Raw genomic sequence first — 20144 nt, forward strand, 5'->3', positions numbered from 1 at the left:
GCGGCACACACACAATGAAGAACAGTTTACTTGCTGATATCACTATAGAGACCAGATTTACATGACACACCACATGCACACCACTCAAACTCACAGCATAGTAGTAATAGTGCTGTTCTATACAGCTCGATGGGGACATGGAGACAAACGTCAATATATTTGGGTCAACATGCAAGCCATTTAACATTAACACAGGAAGGCATGCTAAACAGGGCCCCATGTCATTACGGCTCTCCTTTGAAGCCCAAGACAACAAACCAAAGACACATACACACAAACAGAGTGACCCAGATATTTCAGACTGGACATGACTGATGCCGAACATGCACATATTCTGTCGTCATGGTTCAGATAACCCGTTCACAAAGTCAGGCTATGCTGAACAAAGCAGATAAAAGTTGGAATGGCCGCTCACCATGACAACGACAAGTCACTATAGCAGCTCGTATTTGTGAGCATCGTTGGATTGAAAACAGGCCGACAGTGATTCCAGTAATAATGCCAGTGTGAATAGTTTTAGTAGAGTCTGAGTCCTCGGTGTAGAATTTAGTCAGTGAGCTGTCATTCCTTTTCACAGCAGCCATATTGACATAAAATAGTAGGGTAAACACAGGTTTAACGCTGCAGTAGGTAACTTTCAGTAGTACATGAGACAGATAATCTGTGAAAAGGTCAGGTTCCTATGGCTCGTTCTAGCACTCTCGCATTTGCATGAATCCACCGGGCCTGAATGAAAACAACCATCAGAGCTGAGAAAGCTATAAAGACGCTTTGGGTTGGAAGCTTGAACATAGTTGATTGCTGAGTCTAATTTCCAGGGTCTCGAAGTGTCTGTATTTGACGCCCAGGGAAGGAGACTCAACAATGAACTATCTTTCTTGGCTCTGATTGGTTGTTTTTATTCTGGCCCGGTGGATTTTTGTAAATGCCATTAGGAGTACTAGTATGAGCCACAGGAATGGGATTTTTTCACAGATTATCTGTTTTATGTGCAACTGCCCGGATATAGTGGAAGTTTCAGCAAATATGACAAAAAATATTTTTATAAAAACTCCATACTCCAGCTTTAATTTATTAAATTAATTAAGGTTCAATTTAGTGTAGCAGAGCCTTACTGGTGAGCCAACATGCACAGTAGCAGTCAAAGCTCAAAGGGCTGAGTCAAGCCCTTTAATCGGACCACAACTAAGCCTTGTTGACATCTCTGACTTCCTCATCTGGCATCAACTTACTCCCCCGTCCTCTCCTCCCTTCCACATCTCAGCCCTCTCCCTTCCTTCTCCACCACCATCTCTTTTCTTTCCTCCCTTCTAATACTTCCTCTCTGTGTCTGATCCTCAAAATTTTATCCAGTAAAGTCTGGAACTGTTCAGGAAGTTCAGCTCAGGAAGCAGTATTAGGGGTGGTCATGACATTGTAGAGTCATAAAATGCTTTCATTTACATCTGTACATTTACTGTACTCATCAAAATGGCTAATGGTGGAAATATTCACATGCAGCTTTTCCGGTAGCTTTTATTTTCATTTTTTTCAATTTAAATTTTAAATTTTATTCAAAACATAAACTAGTCAGCAGACTGAATACTGGGAAGTTTCCAGAGGAGATGGGTCGAGGACAGACGACATGTCAGCTCTTTTACATGGTAATGAGAGGCCAGAACACACAAGCACATGGAATTCTGAGACCAACTGCACACAGATATTGACACAGACAGCTTGTCTCATTCTTTCTCCTTCTTTCACAGAGAAAAATTCTCTGTCCTCCAAAGGACACAAAGACAGACACACCTACTGTATATTTAGAGGATTTCTTCTCTTACCACAAACTTGTCAAGCCCCGTGCTTCCAGCATTAGACACGAAAATGCCTGAATTGTGTGAGAAGTTGAGTCTTTCTGGCCTCCGATGGAAAGTGGTCCTCTCGGCCTCTCCACAGTCCATATAGAGACGCACCTCTTCATGCTCCACCACCAGCTGACAAACAGATCAAATAAACTCATTTATTGTAGTGTTTTATGATTGAATTTCTAGTTGCCATCAACAAAATAGCTTTTTTTCCTTTATATTTTTAAGAAACAGTTGCAAAGATTAAACTTGATACTATTTTGGGGGAAATATTGTCAAAGTAAATAAAGAGTGAGTAAAGTCATTGTAATAAATGTAAAAAAAAACCCAACAGATTAACACAAATAGTGACCATGCTATATTTACATTTTTCGAATTTGTTTTTAACTCAAAAAACAACACTTACAATTCTCTGATTTGCAGTGGAAACTACCATGCAGTGCTAGTAATGATTTCACACTTTTTAGATATTTTAGGACACAAATGCAAATGTCTTGATGTTCTTGGCAAGCAATTTATCTATGGTTAAAACTTTACTGATTTAGACAAATTTAGAGAAAGAAATATCAGATAAAAGTCTGACAAAGCATTTGATGTCAGCTCTCAAAACTTCATACTTTCTGACACTATATAACAAATATATTAGTTAATGTTCAATACCTATCAACTGTAAATACAATATGCAAAAAATAGAAATTAATTTATAATGTAATCATTTTTAGATGATGTGGAGTATAGAACATTTTTAATAATAGGTCTGTATCAGCTGAATATATCCCTTTAATCCTACCATTTGTGATTTATGTGTGTATGTAACGCTCACCGTGAATCGTGTCCACTGGTCTGTCATATCCGGGACACTGAAGGAAGCAGCTTTGTGGCTGTGGGAAGCTTGCTCTCTGTCAGTGTAGTACAGTAAGATGCTCTGCAGGCCCCCACGCACCGGAGTGAGGGCCAAACCCAGCTCCACCACCTTCTGACGGGCATCTGTGATGGCAAAGAGCACGCCTCCTCTCGGAGTGGTTGGACGCACCTGGAGTACGGGCAGACGACATCAGAGGTTATATAAATATATATATAAAGCTATATAAAGCTTATTGTTTTGGAATCTTGCTCCCATTATATTAAGATTACAGTGATACCAGAAGGCATATACAGTGATATGTGCCACACAAGTTCCAGTACCTGGACCTGGATATGATGTCTTGCCTTATCATCAAATTTCCACAAGGTGGCAACATAGTGTCACTTTATAGCTGACCATAAAGACTTCTTTTACATAGAATAAAAGGTACATGCAGTGCTTCATAGCACGTTTAGTCTGAATCACACACACACACACACACACACACACACACACACGTGTATCTTGACCAGTGCATTCAAAACCACAGTGACCCCTTTAAAAAACAGAATGACAGCATGAAGGAGGTTTAAAAGGTTGAAGAGACCAATTCTCAAGCGTTACCGTGACGATGATGGCAAAGTCCCTGTAGAATGACCCTGGCACGAAGGTCTTGGTAAGCCGGCCAATGTTGGCATCGGGCCCGAAGTTGTAGGCCGGAAAACCCTCGTAGCCAGGAGTGAAGGAGACGAAGGGAGGGAGGGGGACGCCGATTAACTCCGTCAGGTCCAGATGACCTCCAGAGCCTCGCTCTGACAGAGACAGAAACAAAGTCAAAATGCTTAAAAGATGGCTCTTTACATGTGTTTGATGTGTAGCCTAATGCAGATTATTTTCTCTCATGTGACCTTTTAGATTGATGATTTATAAGCATTTTTACAATATTACTTATTGCTTGTTATTTCCCCAGTGGGATTACTTAACCGAAACATCCACCTGTAAGTGAACCTTATGTCCAGGGTGCACAGAAGCTACTCTGGCAGCTTCCTTTGTTTGCTACTTGTGTGTTGCTGGTTCATACAAGACATTAGAGTAAGGAAGAGATGCAACGCAATCATCTTGACATGGCTTTAATTTGACTTGATCTGATCCAGATCCTGCCCACGCCTCGCTGCTCTGCCCCGCATGGACATAATCCTCTGAAACAGAAATGCACACACAATGGCTAGCAATTAGAGTATTTAGTGTGTATGTGAAGAGATGGCTTCACATTCCCTTGATTCCCTCCACTATGAGGCCTACCTCCCGTAGAGAAAAACTCTCACCTCAGCATTCCTGCCAGGCTCACCCCTGCTTCCTATATCTCTGTCATGCACACACACACAGCTAGAAATGCATTTGCATACACACACACATCAAACGCACATCTCACTCACGTGAACACACATAAACCCCAGACCAGACTAGACAGGCCAACATTTGGGGGTCTCTAATTCATCAACCTGACCAAGTGGAAACATACATGATTAGAGGGTTTAAGGAGTGTGTGTGTGTGTGTGTGTGTGTGTGTGTGTACCAGTTATACCACTACAAGTGGATCTCTGCACATTTACACATTGTTGCAAACACAGGTGGGCCCTCAAGATGTGCATACAAAATACACACAAACACACCAAATCCCTCACACCTCCAGTCCAGATGTGAAGTCATTAGTGCTCTGTAATGACTGCCCTGGGAGAACTCATGCTACAACCGGCGTGCTGTTCGTGGCCACTGACTGCAGAGGTTTAACTTTTCATTCCTGCACTGTGACACACATTTGAAACTAATGGCTGAGATTACTGTTAGAACCTGGTCTGAGACTGACTTGGCAACAGCAACGTGGTGGTGATTACCAGTCACAACTTGGATAGTATTTCAAGATACGGAAGGTATCACACTATTATTGCTCGCCAAAAGAGAGGTCAAATGTATGGGTTGTGAGAAAGGGCAAATAAACTAGAAATCTCTAAACACAGTTCATTTTGTGGTTTCAGTCCATATTGAAAATAGACTCAGTGACAATATGCCAGTCTTGTTTTACCTCAAAGTGTTTAAAGATTTCAGGCTGAATGGGTAATCTGTGTAAACCGGATAACTATTTTACAACAATCCAACAATTATAAATGAATATAATAAATTAATTTAGAATTTAACACTCTTAAATGTGTGATTTAAAAGTAGCTTTACCACACCAAACACACTGTAGAGCCAGGAACTGACATGTTAGCTACTGCTATTCTATTACAGGAAAACGCTAGGATGGAAAAAGTAAGTAAATTTAGCTTTATCCAAGGCCAGCTGCAGCTATCTCACCCAATCTCAACAGCTAGCTCTAACTGGATTTAGCTGAATGCCAAACTGGTTTAACAATGAATTAACATGCTAACATGTTTTCTTTCTTTTTTTGGCATAAAAGCTTTATGTTAAAACAAATTTTAATAAGCAGGAGGCTTTTCAAAAGGTGATAAACCCTGTGTAGATTGCCCAGCGCCAAATAGCAGAGAGAAAGAGTTTGCAACAAGCTGGTGAATATAGCGGAGGCTCAAGAGCCATATATTCACCTCAGGAGACCAGACCAGAGCTAAAAGAAGAGTGAATATTGGACATACATCAGATGTCCAGAAACACAACTCCCAATGAATGCTAACGTTACAACATGTTAAAATGCTCAATTCCAAGTGAAAGTCCAACATTTTACTCCGCCTAAATACCAGGGTAGTTTTAGTAAAATACCTCAAAACTGTGTGACAGTGTTTGAGTAAACTAGTTTGGAGTCCCACATGCACACACGTGTAACAATGGCAGGGAGGTCCGTGGTCAAATCCCATTGTAATAACATCATGTGATGTGGATTTAAAAGTAGATACTTCATGATTCACATTGACACAAATATCTTTGTTGACTTATTCCATAAACAGACTATCAATAGGACAGTTTAAACCAATAAGCCAATCAAACAGTGTATTAGTCCATCGCATTCATGTCTTCAGCCAAACACCAAATTGAGCTGTGTGCCAGTCACCTAATAACTCACTCATTTTGCGTCACATTTTTCCACTCTAACTCCCTCCTCCTGAACCTAATCCTCATCATGTTGGCCTCATGGATTCTTGATCAGCTTGTGGCGACTTATAAAAACAATATTAACAACCCCCCTAGCGTTGCCACGTATAACCTTTTAAACCCACCTCGACCCTGCTGCGCGACACAAAAGCTTGCCGCTGCTCAGCCCACTCTCTTTCTCAGAGCTCTAAAAGATTTAATGGAGAGCACATCCGGATACGCCTTTCACATACCAGCACGCTACAGAAATGGGGGATTCTGTTCTGATTTGTGAGATACACTAAGACATGATAGGAGTTAAGATATCAGATGTGAGTTAAAGATTACCTGGTGTATATAGGGGACTGAACCCTTCAGCCATCAACATGACCTACTGAACCACTGACAAAGCAATAGTAGGTTAGTAAGTGTGGTGGATTAATGACACTATAAAGAGCAGTAGAGAGTAAAAAATCTCTCTTCTCACACAGCTTATGCCCCCTTTATATTTACAGAAGGCGCGGGTCCTCTTCCATTGAGTCCGCCACTGCCATGTTTCTACAGTAGCCCAGGACGGACAAATCAAACACCGAGTCTTAGTTTTTCCATCATGCTTGGATAAGATTCAGTGATTGGTTGCAATCAGTTATAATCAGCTTCACCACCAGATGCTACACAGTAGTCCTTTAAGTGTCTTGCTTAAAGGCACACTAATCAGTATTTTATATTTACAGTAGTTTAAATCACTATGTGTATTGTAAAAGAGGTTGGTCGTAGTGAAGAACCTACATAGAATTATTACCTGATTTAGCTCTATGGAGCATTTTAGTGTCTTTTAGCTAATTGTTTTAGTTTTACAGCCTGCAACTTTTCTGTTTTTGTTCACTCTCATTAACCTTGTAACAGGGAGTTGTTTTTAAACAAAAAAGCTCAGATAAACCTACTATACACTACCTGCCGGGCACCAAACGGTAGACAGACAAAGTTTGCCACTAGCAGGGTAACATAGTGGAGCATTTAGCAGCTAAAGAGACCCAAGTAGAACTAAAAGAAGAGTGGATATTAGAAATACATTCATCAGGTAGACACAAACAACTCCAAATCAATGCTAATGTTGCTCTCTGTCAACTTTATAAAGTGCCAATATGTAAATGTTGTGTTTATAGCTTGTTTTTGCCGCCTAAAGTGGACCAAAAAAATAATCAATGCCGGGCGATACAATGCAACTCAACATAAGATGCCTTACATGAGAGGTAGCATATATAGACACTGCTTCCTTTAAAGGGTCACAAACCAAATTGGTTTGGACTGATCTGATCTCTAAGAACGGTTTGGAAAAGAAGTCTGAAGTGAAATTATTAAGTTTTAAATGCCTCCTCTCTTTAACATCCCGGTAACACTCACCACTCTTCCAGTGTTTCAGTGCTTTGTACTGGACCTTGGCTTTGCTGCCTCCACCTGCGTTCTCCTCTGGAGGTAAGGTCCAAGGCTCTGCAGTGCTCTGGCCAAAGACTGACAGCCCTGGGTTTGGTGTCGGGGTCAGCACAGACATTTCTGTCGGAGTGTTACCCTCCAGAGTTTTCTCTATCACCCCGTCCTCTGTTACCATCCACTCTGTTGTCCCTGGGGTGTCAGAAGGGCCCAGAGAGGTAATGGATGGAGAGGGGATGGAGGGAGGAATGGAGGGAGGAATGGAGGCAGGAGAAGAGCCGGTCCCAGTTTTAGGGCTCGCCCAGATGAAACTCCACCACTGGGCTTGTACGGGAGAGAAGGGAAGGAGGAGGAGGAAGAGAGCAAGAGAGAGGCGAAGGGCTCCCATCCTCTATCTGTGTCTTGCATGAATGTGCGAACACGCCAGTTCAGTTAGCTGCAGCTATTTAATACTGCACACGTGCAAACAGGCATATAGGCAAGACACGATGCTCAGTCTTCAGTTATGGAAGGATGCACATACAGAGTCTCACAGAGTTTGTAAAAGTAAATCTCAGTAATCCAGGAGATCCAGGGAAGCAAAGAACATTTGAGGAACAAACTTTCAGCTTCTTACTGCCCTCTCTGTTGTTCCTTCGCTTTTCTTCTCCTCTCTCGTTATGTCCTCCCTTTATCCGTTCGTCTCTGTCTCTCTGTTTGTAACTCCCTGACATCTCTCTCTTTTTCTCCTCTCCCTCCCCTCCTCTCTCCCTGTGTAATTACAAACTCCCCCTCCTCTGGCACTCTACAACACAGCAGACTTGATTTTCTCTCCCCTTTTCTCTTAGACAGGCAGATTAGAGATCTAGTTCACTATTCCCTCCTCCTCCTCCTCCTCCTCCTCCTCCTCCTTTCCTCTCAATCCTGATGTGGTGTTGTGTGCTGTGTGGTGTGTGTGTGTGTGTATGTTCTTTGGGTCATCCTTGCGGCCTCTAGGTCTCCCCCTCATGCCACATGTATACTGCATCAAGTCAAACACACAGACACACAGATTTGGGATCATGTGCATCATTTATAATGCTGCAGGTGCAAAACTTGTCAGTCATCTTCTGGCTCATATTCCCATTGAAGTGTTTACCAGCTGATAACCAGCAGAAATGTCAAAACACCTTAAGGAACATGATTCATTTAAAAAGAGCCATTTTCTTCACAACTAAACATTCATATACAGGTCTCTACTAATGATGAGGCTTGTTGTGAGATATCCAAGAAAATACCATGTAAAACACTGTAGGCACTAAGAAGGGAGCTTTATTAGGACATGGGAGCAAAACATTCCTCCCATAAAATACTTTTTCAGCTACATGGCACATTGAGAATAGTGTAAGAGAGACATAAAAAAGAAACCAAATGTCTAAACCTAATGGCCATATGGTGACTGGGACATAATGCTTCCCATGTCCCGTAAACAACTGATTTAATACTCTCATGTTTTACTAGTAATACTACTTTTACTGACTGTAGGTCTAATCAACGGCAAAATGCAATCAAGTAAAATGCAAGTGATGAAAGAGGGCTAGAAACTACATTAACATTAGATTTACTATGAAAAAGTGATTTTGTAAAAGTACGTTTTGAGGAGTAATTTAAAGCAGGTATTGAGTTAACTAACCTAAGTTCCTCAGGTAGAGAGTTCCACAGTAATGTAAAACGCTTGTTTTCATTTTGTAACGAGGCAGGCTTCGGAACAGTTAAGGGTCCTAGGGAATGCAGGCAGCGGTTCATAAGGCACAAGTAAATCTGTAGGGTCAAGACCATATAGGCCTATAAAAGTAATTAGTAAATGATTGAAAGCAATTCCATACTTAACAGGTAGCCAATGAAAGGTTGCAAAGACGGGTGTGATATGGTCTTGTCTCTTAGAGTTTATTAGAAGTGTGGCAGCCGAGTTCTGAACGAGCTGGATACAGGCGATGGCCTTTTGACTGAGCATGCTGGGGTCTGCATGATGAACATTTGTGTGAGTGTGACATTGGAACAGGTTCACAAGATCTTCTCTAATGTTGACACTCAGGTCTTTGTCAGGACAGGTTATCGGAGGTTAAGTTGTGTTTCCTCCACATAACAGTGGAATTAATGTTATACCTGCAGATTATTTGAACCAGAGGAAGCATATAAATAAAAAATAATATAGGACCATTGCATTAGCTGCATGTATGTTTTTCTTGCTGTATCGACTTGCCTCCCATGGCCCCCAAGACCTGCCTCTTGGACAGGTCTTCATTGTAAATAAGAATTAGTTCTCAATTGATTTGTCTGGTGAAATAAATAAAATCAACCCCAGAATAAGCCCACACTAAAATATTAATCAGCAATGCTTGATATTTGTCAACTAATCTCTGCTGGTTGAAAAAAATCAAATTCAACTGAACTGAAGTTCAGACTTAAATTCTACTGTTTAAGGAAGATAATGCATTAAAAAATGGCTTAAATTGACTAAAGATTATGATGAAAGGTTGAGTGGCAGCATTTATAGAGTGTGAACTTTCTCTCTTCTGCAGCTCACTGATCAGGGAGAGAGGGAGAGAGGCCCCATGTTGGTGATGACAAAAGGGTGCCTGTTCTGTTGTATTGTGCTACTCTAAATGTTTGGTGAGGTCCAGGGTGAGGGCTGGAGTGCTGCTGAGGATCACTGGGGAGGAGGAGTTTGTTCTTATAGTTTAACACATGGTGGCAGCGTCACATTAAGCATGTTTTGGTGCACTTTTTGAGGAAAATTCTGGTGGCAAGACGCCTAAAACTTTTCCACCTAAAGTTTGTTTAGGGTATAGATGCAACCTGAACCAAATACAGGAAACAACCACACAATACAAGGGTTTATGGGTGTAAGGAGTCGCATGGCAAATGTGTGTGTGGGTGTGTAATCAGCACTACCTGATTGGGGTTCAAGTTATGTGGCAGCCAGTGGGGTCTGAGCTCCCATGAAAGCACTCGAGCCATGCTGGTCAGAGGACACTAACACATAAACAGTTGTGGGAAGAAAAAGGGTGTGACAGTCTCTAATGGAGCAAATGATAGGTTTAAGATTTAAAGAGAGGGTGAGGGAGGAAACCCCCCAGGGGGAGAAGCTTGATTAGTCATGGATTAGCCAGGAATAAGGGTGTGGAATGGGATGGGGTGAGGATGGGTTCGAGGGGTTCAGGAAGAGACATGAGGGGGTAACTCCATCACAGTGCAATACCAACACACACACACACACAGCATCCTATGTACGTACTATATAATCACAAACTCTTACCCGTTGACCCTTGTCTGGGCTCTGCTGACATGAGGGGATCTGAGGGGGTCTTTTCTGAATAGAATTGTTATCAGTTATGCAGGTTTTATCCAAAAATTGAATACTGGTATGTCTTTAAAGCAGTATTAGTTATTGCTTTGGCCACTTGGGGGCAGCAAACAAGCTATAAACATTACATAAACATATTAGCAATCCAGCAAGTCCTATATTCACCCTCCTTTTAGCTCAGTTTTGGTCTCTGGCAAAACCACCTGGGAAGTCATTGTTGGATATAAATTAACTTGTGATCTTGAGATAACAATATTGTTTTTTTAAAATTGCCAGCTGGGCTGTTCTTGTCTTCCGTAGTACTTCAGGGTTCATGAGAACCAAAATGGTAATGTTGGCAAAACTATGAGCTAAAAAACTGAGGTGGTAATTCTATGTAGATTTGTCACTTACAGCAACCCAATTCCCATTACACATATCTGATCCATTGTTAATATGAACATTTTAATGAGTGCAGCTTAAGCCCATTTCCTTAATAATGGTCACAAAATACAGACAGTCTAAAGTAAAAGTATAAATAATATAAAATAAATATATAAATATAAAACCTGAACCTGTCTTGTAATACTACAGTTGTACTTTCAATGGGTAAAGAAAATTTATCAGGAATGTTTGGATATTAGGCTGTTTGGATATTAGGCTGTCTCTAGGCTATTGCTACCAGAATGTCAGGTGGAGAAAAATAGACAGAGGTTATAAGCTGTTACCCCCTAAACTACGACTAGTGTCCATATTTAAGGGTATGAATAAACTGAATGGATGTAGGGGATCGTTAACATGGCCTCTATCAGGTATGATGGTGTCAACACATAAAAAGAAAGTGAACACTTTTATGTGCAATAGCTTGTGAAAAGTGACAACATTCTTATGAGTATTTTCAGACCCTCTTTTTTTCTATGCATGGTGACCCCATTTAGGGCCTCTGGATTCCAGGAAGGTAACCCCTTCACCCTTCACCTCTCTCTCAATTCCCTGCTCTACCTAACAACCGCCCCAACAATACACTCTAATTGGTTGTCACAGCCTATCTCACAGGGATCCTATGAATTTATTCAAGGAAATAACCATTTCAGTGGCTTCAGGAGACAGACAGGACCAGTAGACATGTGTCTGTATGACATGTGAGTTGGACCTTGATCATTTGCTTGATGCTTCAAATATCACATTATTGTGTGCAATATATCCTATAGTCAAGCTTATTGGTAATTTTTAGCCTTTAAAAATAATGTCATATATTTGTGTTCCATGCACCAGAAGCATCATTTGTACATCAGCTTATTACTACTGTCAGGAACTTCAAAATCAGCACCCAACTAAGAGGACACAAGGCAATGAAACAAGAACCTGTAACATAACCTTGGTGACACATATCAGCACTCTAGTGTCACCTAGTGGTCATAAACAGTAGTGCACACAGTGGACTAGAGTGAAAAATAGTTAATAGTTAAACCAAATATACTAAACAGAATCTACCAGAGTAAATTATAAACAGGATCATGTCTGTGTCAAGGTTCGGGTAGTAAAAAACATTAATTCACAAGACTGGATGTCTACCTTGTCATGTGTTTTTTCAGCCTGAAATTCAACATATTTGTGTTTCGGAGGGAAATAAATAAGATTACTAATTGGTGTGAGGCTAATATTTAGTATATTTATCATTACAACAACCAATAAACCACCAAGCTGACTGCATGGGACACAAGTCCCACCAACCTGTGTAAGTTGTAACACCTTAACACCCCACACTGGGACTGAGAGTGCCTGACAAGTAGTTTATAAGAGAGCAGAGAAGACAGAATAGATGGATAAAAGTAATGGATGGTGATATTAGTATGAATGCAAACTTGCAAACCAAACACTGAAAATAAGAAAAAAGAGAGATGGAAACCTAAACACAGAAATTTTCAGGACAAAAGTGTTGCAGCTATTAGTGATAATAAAGCTTGATTTAGGGATGTGTGAATATTAGACAAAATAGTCCTGTAGAATATATCCATACAAAGCATCTGAGCAAAATTAAAGTGCAGATCTACAGGAGAGACATAAACTGTGGGGGATAAAAGAAACAATGGCTATCTACTCTATGTGCTGGTAGTATTTCTGTAACAGTCTGACTAACTGATGGTGGTCAAAGCTGTCACATAAGAGTGTGTTCATTCCTGTTTTTTGTGTATTTATAAGTCCTACGTGTGTGTTTGAGGGTACAAGTTGGTCCATTATGCCAATTAGAGCGAAAGAGGTTTTGGCTCTCTGGCCAGTGTTTTTGTGCCAGAGCAACACAAGAACACTTGAACACAAGGCACTACAGATAATGTTTAAAGACAATTTAAACATATTTTCTAACTTTCTAATTTGCAAATAAGTGATTCATAAGATCAATAACAGCATTCAATGGCGGACTACTGTCAAACAAGCACAAGATCAATTGTGCCACTCACTGGAGCTTTTTGTATTTTGTTTTTCCTTTGTGTATGTGTGTACAGTATATTTTACTACTACCTAGTAGGTTTGATTGACACATCCTCTTAACCAACCCTAAAACATAAATTTAGGTGGGAGGGCTGCAAGGGTCAACAGAGAGGACCTGTTCTCAGGTAAAGGTATACCACACATGCACACCGTAGCCACCAGGCCAAGTAATCAATGAAGCCTGTGTTGCAAATCTGTTTTTCTCGTGCATCTCCTCCCCCTACACCCCTCCCCCTCTCTTCTCCTTCCGCTCCTCCTACGATGTGTTTTCATTTCATATTTCTAGGCCATGTTCAGTCAGGAAACGTTGGAGTGCCTTTATAAGCTCTCATTGGAAAGGGCAGCCAAAAAAAGGCAGTTCAGCCTCTAAATACTAACATTAACATCATGTGGAGTGGTGAGTCATTATCCACATTTAGTCTAATTCAGCGTATAAAGCCACTTATATGCATCAATAACATGACTAATGAAGCCAGCCTATTGGCCTAGTCATTTTAGAAGTGGCTGCTTTTTTAACCAAGTTGCCTCAGGAAAATACTGCGAATACCTGGCAGCAATGTGGACGTGATCTGTGACTGAACCAAATACTAAATAACAAATAAAAGTCTTCTGAATTTCATGTCTGGTGTCACAAAGAAGGAATTTGACATCTGACATAAACATGAATATAGTGAACGGCAGAGGTGTGGACTTCACTTGGACTTCAGTATAAACTTCTATTTGTTATTTAGTATTTGGTTCAGTTTATCATTCCTTTTATTTTCAGTCACAGATCACGTCCACATTGCTGCCAGGTATTCGCAGTATTTTCCTAAAGCAGTTTGGTTAAAAAAGCAACCACTTCTAAAATGACTAGGCCAATAGGCTGGCTTCATTAGTCATGTTATTGATGCATATCATGAGTATGAACCTGAAAAAGAGCATAATATAGCCTCTTTAATATATTATTACTGTTGTTAAATGGCATTATATTTGGTGAGGAGTGCATTATGACTTGTACAAACACAAATCAATGTGAGGTAAATTCCTATATTTCTTATTCCATATTTAAGTTGTCTAAAGAGGAAAAAAACTGCTGAATAATTGTTTCATAAAAATATATCTAACATTAGTTTGCTGCATTTTGTCACATAAAAGATTGTTAATATGATTTGTCAAAATGGAGATCTAAGTTCTCCCGACTTGTAATTTACAACTACATCACTGAGGGGCAGCAACACTTTCTATCTGTGGCTCTGCACACAGTTAAGGTTCAGTGGCGACTGCATGAGTGGAACGGGACCCGTCTGTCTCATCGAATCCCCTTTGTGTCCGGGTCGGCAGGTGGGAGACAAAAAAATGCCTGGAATGTCAGAGATGATGTTAGACGCACACATGCGCTGACTGACACAGTGACACACACACACACACACGCTCACAGACTCTCACACTCTTTGAACCTCTAGCTCAACCTCCAACCTCAGGGAAGACAAAGGAAGTACCTGCGGGCAAAGGGGCGGTGTGAGTCTATCAGTCTCCATCAGTTCTCTTCTGAGTAAGCACAAACAGAATTAATATAATGAATAGAACCACTAAACCCCAACTCCACACACACCTGTTGTAGGTAGGAGCTGTGTTAATCCTCATCATTAAACATCCCTGTCGTTTACATGATTATTATTATTAGCAATAGTAGTAGCTCTGGTACATAAGTTTTTAAAATAAGCCTATTAAAATCTTTTGTGACAAATTAATTTTCAACATGGGAAAAGAGGGGGAGGATGGGGAGAGATTGGGGGGGGGGCAGACAGAGGAAGAGAAAAGAAGCAGACAGGGCTTCTTTAGAACAGACGACGACAAAAAAGAAATAAGAAGGGAAAAGAAAACAGAGGAGGTTGGGAGTCGGTGAGGTTATCAGGCGGAGAGTTCGACCTGAGGGTGGGATTAACCCAGACAACACAGACTGACCTGCCCACACACACCCAAACACACAGAGACACACAAAAAGTAACCAAAGACAGTGATGCTATAGACCAAAACTCTGATATCAGACCTGATCTCTCTTTAGACAGGATCTTGTCTTTGTATTTGTGTGCACAGATTTGGATTTGTGTGTGTGTATGTGTGTCTGTGTGTCACTCAGAGTGTCAATCAGAGCTTCCATTTAAAGCCAGTAGAGCGTGTGTAAGTAGAATTTCAATTGCATCCTGCTGAATGACTAATCATGTTATACTATGTGCTGGCTTGATCCTATCAAATAAACGAATTAAAAACCCCATTGCTCACTGATGGCAGAGAGCTGTTAGCCTCCATTACAGAGGACATGTATACATATGCTGTTTTATCTATTAGTTGTACAGGTCATTTTGGCAGGGGAACACCAGTTTGAGCTGGCTGTGTCATTCAAAAGCATATTATGAAAGAAGCACTAAGAAGTCCTCTGTTTGACATCACTTTTAAATATATGTCAGACCTGTGTGCCTGAATCACTAACATTAAGATAGTTTTAGATAATGATGGCATTTAGTCAATTACATTAGAGAAGTCATGGGGCCAACATAACACAATCTCAGATAGAAACACAGCTGACTAGACAAGTCAGGAATGTGGTTCCGGGTAAATTCAGTTTATATAATTTTTATTATCTTAAAGAGGTTTTTTTCTCCATTGCTAACATGCTCTAAATGTTACTGAGTGGATAGACGGTGCTTTAACTAGATGACTCAAAGGTTAAAAGATCCTCTCAGCTAAAGTATCCGTCAGCAAGAATCCCAACAAGCTCCAGGTTTTGTCCTGTATGTGCAACCCGGTATCACGAGCGAGAAATGCACCCACTGGTCAACGATGACAGTGTCACGTTTTGCCTTGCCTAGGCGTGAAAAGTCTAGGATTTAAATGATCTCTTTAAACAGATATCTGCAAGGGACCAAGAGTTTGGTATCGAAAGTTAAATGTTCCACTATGTTGAATAGGTAGTTGCTAACTTTGTCTGTCTGCTGTTTGTTGCTGGAAAATCTCAGCATAAGAGGATGAGAGCGTTGTGACGAAACCAAAAAAGTTGTGGACCATAAACCCAAAACAATGAGCTAAAAGGTGCTAAAAGGCTATAAGGTATAATTTTCTGCGGATTTCTCACTATGAGCGACAATTACATTACAGATTACACAAAGTCATTTAATTTATTAATATAAAAAGACGAAGTTTGGTGACGTCATAAAGAAGCATGGGATCATGGGAGTTGTTGTTTTCACCACCATTGCCATCATTGCAGTCAGTTTTCTCAGTTAGGATTCCTTCAGTGTTCAGGAGGTTTCTACCGGGAACCCGAATTATCCGCAGAGATCTCCTCTTCTCCAAAACGAACAGACCCACTGATTAAAACCGGTAAAAACACAGAATAAAATAGTTCCACCTTAAAAATCATTGTTTCTCTGATGGTTCAACACCAAAGGGGGCCCCAGAGGGGCTGCCAGCTGAACTGCTGTTAACGCTAGCTCAGCTTGTTTCTCTCAACTAGAATTGGTTCAAATATATAGTTAAAACTGTGTATTATAAAAATGTGGCCTAAAACTGGATAAAAAGTTAATTTATGACAGCTTCTGGCAGACAACCACAACACTGACGCATGCAGGGGGGATATGACGTTGATGGTGAAACACAGCTTTACCTGAATAAAATTACAAATTTGAACATTGTTGGAAATATTTGGGATAACAACAAAATATATAACACAGGTCTAGTGGTTATAGACATTTCAATGAAGAAATGTTACACAATATATCTTTAAAGTTGATTTAAACATCATAAAAGTATGCTGCTTAGTGTTATGATTGGACTTGGTTGCTTGGTGGCTGTAGGCCATGTAAAAAACATTTTTTTTATCTTGTCTCTAGTCATAAAGTAAGATAAATTAGTCTTACGGTAAATGGCATGTGATTACAGCACGCGCTCTGCAACATGAGAGCTGATTGGTTTAATGGTTTACGGGCTGCCTGCCGGTCCACAGGTTATTAAGACAATAACCAATTGACTCGGCTGGTGCTACAGATGAACTTCTGACTTCGAACACGCACACGCATTACACACACATACACAAGTTCGCTCAATGCCACACTGTAAGGCCTACAACATATTTCAGATAAAAGAATGCATTGTTTGGAGTTGTTCGGAGGTCAGAGGTGGACATCTGCAGAGGGACAGTTTCCATTACATCAAGTGTCCCTGGCTTTCACCCCATCCTGCCCCCCTCCTCCAACCCCCCCTGCTATCCTCTCACTTTACCCCCTGAAATACACAATCATAGAGAGACAGAAAGAAAGAGGTCATCCAGTGTGCGGCTTGTTTTTTTTTCTTCCTTTTTTTTCACAAGTCACTGCCTGCTGAGATAAGCAGGACAGCTTAACACAGACAGTCGTGCAATGAGCTAGACAGGCAGGCAGAGAGGTAGACTGAACTGACCCGAACAACAAAATTTAGTCTGATTTGGTGCTCGGTCCTCTCTCTGACGCCATTTCCTCTGCTGTCTGTCTTATCATTTCATAAACTGCGAAACAGCTGCCAAATCACTGATATATCAAAATCAAATTTTGCTCCAAACCTCTGCAAACTGCTAATTGATCTAATGCTTTTGTAATAAACTGATACCACATTAAATTTGAGAATTGATATACTTAATATAATAAACATACTGGAGACAGGCAGGTTTTTCCATCCCCTACAAATGACACTAGAATAGATTTGTTGTATCATGACATGCTGCATTTAAACTGAAACTTTCGTAATTCTTACATGTATTATAAACATTTCTTTGTGATTACAGCAATTTTTAATTATGCTATTTCAAAGTGAGAGCAGACCGCAAATATTAGAGATCAAGTGAACCTGTCAATTAATCAATTTCACCAAATGTGTGGTATCATAGATACAAGTTGCTGAACTATTTACATCCGCTTATGTCCTGATTATGCATGTATAAGGCACGGGGCGTCCCTGAGTGTGTGTGTGTGTGTGTGTGTGTGTGTGTGTGTGTGCATGCAGGGTGTTGGCGGTGTTTGCTCAGCTGCAAGTGTTGTTTTCAGAGCAAACAAGATCTCGGAGATTCTCGCACAGGCTCATCTCCTCCTTCAATACCAATGTTAATGAAGCCCAAGGGAGGCACAGTAATGGGCAATTCTTTTACACATGCGACCCTGTAGAAAGACCACTGGCATTGTGTAAGGTGTGATTCCCACCACACAGCACCATTGTAAGGACTTCTGGACCATGTCTGTAGGCACAGTGACATCCTGCAGGTCAATGATGTCATTCTTGTATTTTTGGGGGTGCTCTATATTGTGTATTGTGATGCGAACTGCTCGGAATCAAAGACAACCTTCAGAGAAATGTGACAGGAAAATATTATCTCATGCTCGCTCCACAGTCCGTCTGGCAGAGTACCATCTATTGACGTCCACCCACGGAAGTTGCACCACAAAATTCGCTATTGTTCGGAACTGCAGAAGTCAGATGCTGCTCAGCGACGGTCTGTGTTTCTGTTTGTGTGTCTGTTTAGGCTTTTTTTTATAGGGCAGTGCAGGTGGAGATGTTTTTGTCCTAGAAACATAAAAAAAGCATCCTCTAAAACCTTCAACAGTCTACTTTAAAATGTATAAAATTAGAAAGTATACTATAGTGTGAAACCTAAAATTGACTTTGACAGGCTCTGATGTCTCAGTTTTTTTGCTGCACAGTCCTGCGTATCTGAGTTTTTCTAATTGCTGTTAATGTTCAAGCGACATCTTTCTTGCTGCACATTTTTCACAGGTATGGCCTGCCGACTCAGCTGTGATGTACTGACACTCATTAGGATCCCAGACAACCAAAACAGAGACTAGAAAGCTAGCACTCAGCAGCACGTCCACATGGCCTCAGGGAAGGACAGAGGCTAAAGTGAAGGAGAAGGATTTGAGCTGCCGTGTCTAATCCAAAGGTAAATAATAAAAGGGCAGCTGTGGCACAGAACGTCAAAACACAGAAACTGTGGAGGAGCTGATGGGTGGAGGGCATTCAATCAAAATATATCTGTTTTGGAGAAAGGAATTAAGCTTTTAATGCAAAATAAAGCTGTAAAGACGAAACTGAGATGTGTTTGCTTTGAGTATGATGCAGTAAATTATCAAGGATTTGCTGCTGCAATAATAAGTGACTTTAGAAAGTCAGGGTTTGGCTAAATTCAGTTTTCCAGTTGATTTACAGAGAAATCAAGACTATGTCAGCAGTGTTGGCGTATTATTCCATTAAACTCCACATAGAGGACAGGGCAAAGGTCACTACATGTGTTACGATAAAGATGATAGTGCGCTTAGTAATTCAGTGTTTTTACAGGCAGATTTGTCCTTAAAGGGAGAGAGTGTTTGTGTGTCTATGTGTTTACCCTCCATCTGCAAACAGCCAAATGGACATAATTTCAGTGGCCACAGACTCAGATCCAAATATTTAAAAGCAGACCTGAGCATAAACACACACACTTACTTTCAACCTTTCCTGTAAAACCTAGGCAGCTATTGAAGGTTACCTCAAAATGAGTAAGTGAACATGATACAGCTGTTGGTCACATAAGATCAAACAGGAACATTAAGTATCTGGATAACTTAGCAGAATAAAACCCAGAGAAGGTCTTTAAAAATCAGTCCATGTTCCAGATTAGCCCAGTTGCAGATAAATCCCTGCCCACACTTCCACACAAAAGATAATATACTAATAATACAATACTGACGTCAAATGGCAATGCAGGCTATGTCCATATTGTATTATATTATGTCCAGGTTATATATACAAAATATCCTTCCCACTGGTTGTCTCACTAGAGCATCAGCATCTCAGACCAAAACAATGGGGCAGAAAGAAATAAAACTCACCAAAACCGCCAGTCTTTCCAACAATCACCCACGCTGGTTTGGTCAACGTGGGCAAATGTTAATCATTGGGGACAAATGCCCCTGTAAAAGTACGTCCACTAAAAGTGTTTGTTTTTGCCACTAACATTGGCTGACAACATTATGAAAAGAATCCTTACAGACATAAACCTTTTTGTCAAGGTGTAAGATTGTTTTTGTTTAACCAGAAACAGCCAATAAATCAATATAACTCGCCCCCAGACACCATTGACAAAGAATGTACCTTGCAGATC

The 20144-nt window shown here is 40.6% G+C and overlaps 1 protein-coding gene across 1 annotated transcript in view; it reads right to left on the reverse strand.

Moving 5' to 3' along the window:
- The window catches only part of col15a1b (collagen, type XV, alpha 1b), a 46795-nt gene that overhangs the window by 20222 nt on the left and 6429 nt on the right, over positions 1 to 20144 (reverse strand). Inside the window, exons 3-5 of the mRNA XM_035670224.1 lie at positions 3313 to 3500; positions 2668 to 2877; positions 1821 to 1973 (exon numbers count right to left, since the gene is read on the reverse strand). Of these exons, the coding sequence (XP_035526117.1) occupies positions 1821 to 1973; positions 2668 to 2877; positions 3313 to 3500 (551 nt within the window). The remainder of the gene's footprint in view (positions 1 to 1820; positions 1974 to 2667; positions 2878 to 3312; positions 3501 to 20144) is intronic.

This window comes from Morone saxatilis, unplaced genomic scaffold (genome assembly GCF_004916995.1).
Source record: "Morone saxatilis isolate NCDOM2014 unplaced genomic scaffold, NCSU_SB_2.0 Contig23, whole genome shotgun sequence".
NCBI classification, from domain to species: domain Eukaryota; kingdom Metazoa; phylum Chordata; class Actinopteri; family Moronidae; genus Morone; species Morone saxatilis.